A 2,471-nucleotide genomic window follows, 5' to 3' on the forward strand; every position below is an offset into this window, starting at 1 on the left:
TATCGGGCATGCGATTGGTATGGGTTGAGTGTTTGGTGACTTGCAGCAGCAACCTCGACAAGCGGGGGAAGCAGCACGGAGGACTTCATCCTTGATGGTTCACCTTAAGTATGAAGTCCTGATATTTAGGGTAAAACCCCAAAGGTCTGGTTGTACTTGGCACTAGCCTTTTTCGAGGCATTGTTTCGTGAATTCGAACTTTCTGCTACTTAAAAATCTAAGATCTTTGATCGGGCGATGACAAAGCCCATGCATGGTTCTCTTCTTAGAGGCGTTGTTACCTATTTTATAGTTAGGTTACTATCTTTGACGGTGGTTAGACTGCCGCTCATGCGTGTGATTGATTGTCGTGACGAGTCTTTTTTCGCTTTTTTTGGTTGTGTATATTTTTGATATTTTCGGACCTAACGTTGTCGGTGCAGAGGCTTAGTTCGTGACTTTAATATATTTTCTTTATTAAAAAAGTAATTGACCAACCTTCAAGCTAGCTTTGCTTTTCCTATTCGTACAAAGAAAAAATGCACCATATTTAGAACACCATTTTTCTCTCTTAGCAGTACAGAACCGCAGAGCACACCACTTGGACGTGATGTCTTCAACGGCCCAGCCCAAACACAGCATTCTATGATAGCTCCCAGCTCAACGAGCGTTTTTTTTTTGGGGGGCATCCTCGCGTCTGTCGGCGGAGGAGTCCGTCAGCTACACACGCGGCGAACGCGTGCCGCCGTGCGGCATTGCATCCCGCCGTGAGACGACGAACTTGTTGGGAGGAAGCTAGCGAGCGAGCGGTTGAGTGACCGAGCGGACCGACCGGAGACGCCGCTCGGCTGCATGGATGCGTCCAAACCGGGCATTAAAACCCAGAGGCCAGAGCGGCAGAGCTAGCTCCAACTCCACCGGCCGGCAGGATCGGCTAAGCTCGAACCAGCTACGATCCGTCACACGTGGTCGCTCTGTCTGCGACCATATATACTACTACTCCATGCCGGGAAAGCTCAATGTGTTCATCCCGTTTGGCTAGCTAGATCGTGCACGGTGCACCGTGAACGCACGATCGACCGACGGCCATGGCTCCGCCAGTCAAATGTACTTCTGTCATTGCCGCCGCTGCCGGCCTCCTCCTCGGCGCCAGCTTCTTCTTCCAGATGGTTTCTGCCACGGAAGAAGATGGTCAGGGGCGGTACAACGCCATGTTCAACTTCGGCGACTCGCTGTCGGACACGGGCAACATCTGCGTGAACAAGTCGGCGACGGCGCAGCTCCTGCTCACCTTCGCCAACCCGCCCTACGGCATGACGTACTTCGGCCACCCCACCTGCCGCTGCTCCGACGGCCGCCTCGTCGTCGACTTCCTCGCCCAGTCTCTCGGCCTGCCCCTCCTCCCGCCGTCCAAGCTCTCCGGCGCCGACTTCCGGAAGGGCGCCAACATGGCCATCGTCGGCGCCACGGCGCTCGACTTCGACTTCCTCAAGTCCATCGGCCTCGGCTACCCGATCTGGAACAACGGCGCCATCAACGTGCAGCTCCAGTGGTTCCGCGACCTGCTCCCTCGCATCTGCGGCGGCACGCCGCAGACGTGTAAGCCCTACCTCGCCAAGTCCCTCTTCGTCCTGGGCTCCATCGGCGGCAACGACTACAACGCCATGCTCTTCTTCGGCTTCACCGTCGACCGGGCCAGGAGCTACGTCCCCAACGTCGTCGACAACATCGCCGCCGGCGTCGAGAGGCTGATCGAGCTGGGCGCGGTGGACATCGTGGTGCCTGGGACGCTGCCCATCGGGTGCTACGCGCTCTACCTCACGATGCTGCCGAGCGTCAACAAGTCTGACTACGACGAGCACGGGTGCCTGAGGCCGCTCAACGACCTCGCCGTGTACCACAACACGCTGCTCCAGGACAGGCTCCGCGGCGTGCGCGCCAGGCACGGCTCGGCGGTGCGGGTCATGTACGCCGACTTCTACACCCACGCCGCCGACATGCTCCGCGACCCGCCGCGCTTCGGCTTCACCACCGCCGTCATGGCGTGCTGTGGCGCCGGAGGCGGCGCCTACAACTACGAGTTCGACGCGCGGTGCGGGATGAAGGGCGCCACCGCGTGCAAGGACCCGTGGAGCCACGAGTCCTGGGACGGCGTGCACCCGACGGAGGCGGTGAACAAGCTCTTTGCTGACGGCTGGCTCAGGGGACCCTACTGCCACCCTCCCATCCTGCACTAGATCATCGGCAGCAAGATTAGCTAGCTATATAGCTACCCATTTAGCACCAACACATCATCTCATGGTGGGGATGCTAGTTGCGAACTTGCGATCGCAGTGGGACACTGGGACATAGGTGTTTCATATAAGCGATGAAGATGTGGGGAAAACAGTGAGTAATAATGATACAGTAGTGTCTAAAGCGTCCATGCATTTACCTTTCTTTTTCATTTTTGAATTGGACAGATAAATTCTATTAAGCTTTGTTTGGATGCA

At 56.8% G+C, this 2,471-nt stretch overlaps 1 protein-coding gene across 1 annotated transcript; it reads left to right on the forward strand.

Annotated features, from left to right (window-relative positions):
- The first annotated feature begins 1,098 nt into the window (after window positions 1–1,098).
- Window positions 1,099–2,216, forward strand: LOC124666518 (GDSL esterase/lipase At5g45910-like). Its single transcript, XM_047203870.1, has one exon. It carries the CDS (start codon window positions 1,146–1,148, stop codon window positions 2,214–2,216), a length of 1,071 nt encoding a protein of 356 aa, XP_047059826.1. The 5' UTR covers window positions 1,099–1,145.
- The last annotated feature ends 255 nt before the right edge of the window (window positions 2,217–2,471 follow it).

Source organism: Lolium rigidum, chromosome 1, assembly GCF_022539505.1.
Source record: "Lolium rigidum isolate FL_2022 chromosome 1, APGP_CSIRO_Lrig_0.1, whole genome shotgun sequence".
NCBI lineage: Eukaryota > Viridiplantae > Streptophyta > Magnoliopsida > Poales > Poaceae > Lolium > Lolium rigidum.

Excerpts from the sequence above, each read along its gene's own strand:
- LOC124666518 (XM_047203870.1), top strand. The coding sequence starts at position 1,146 with ATGGTTTCTGCCACGGAAGAAGATGGTCAGGGGCGGTACAACGCCATG.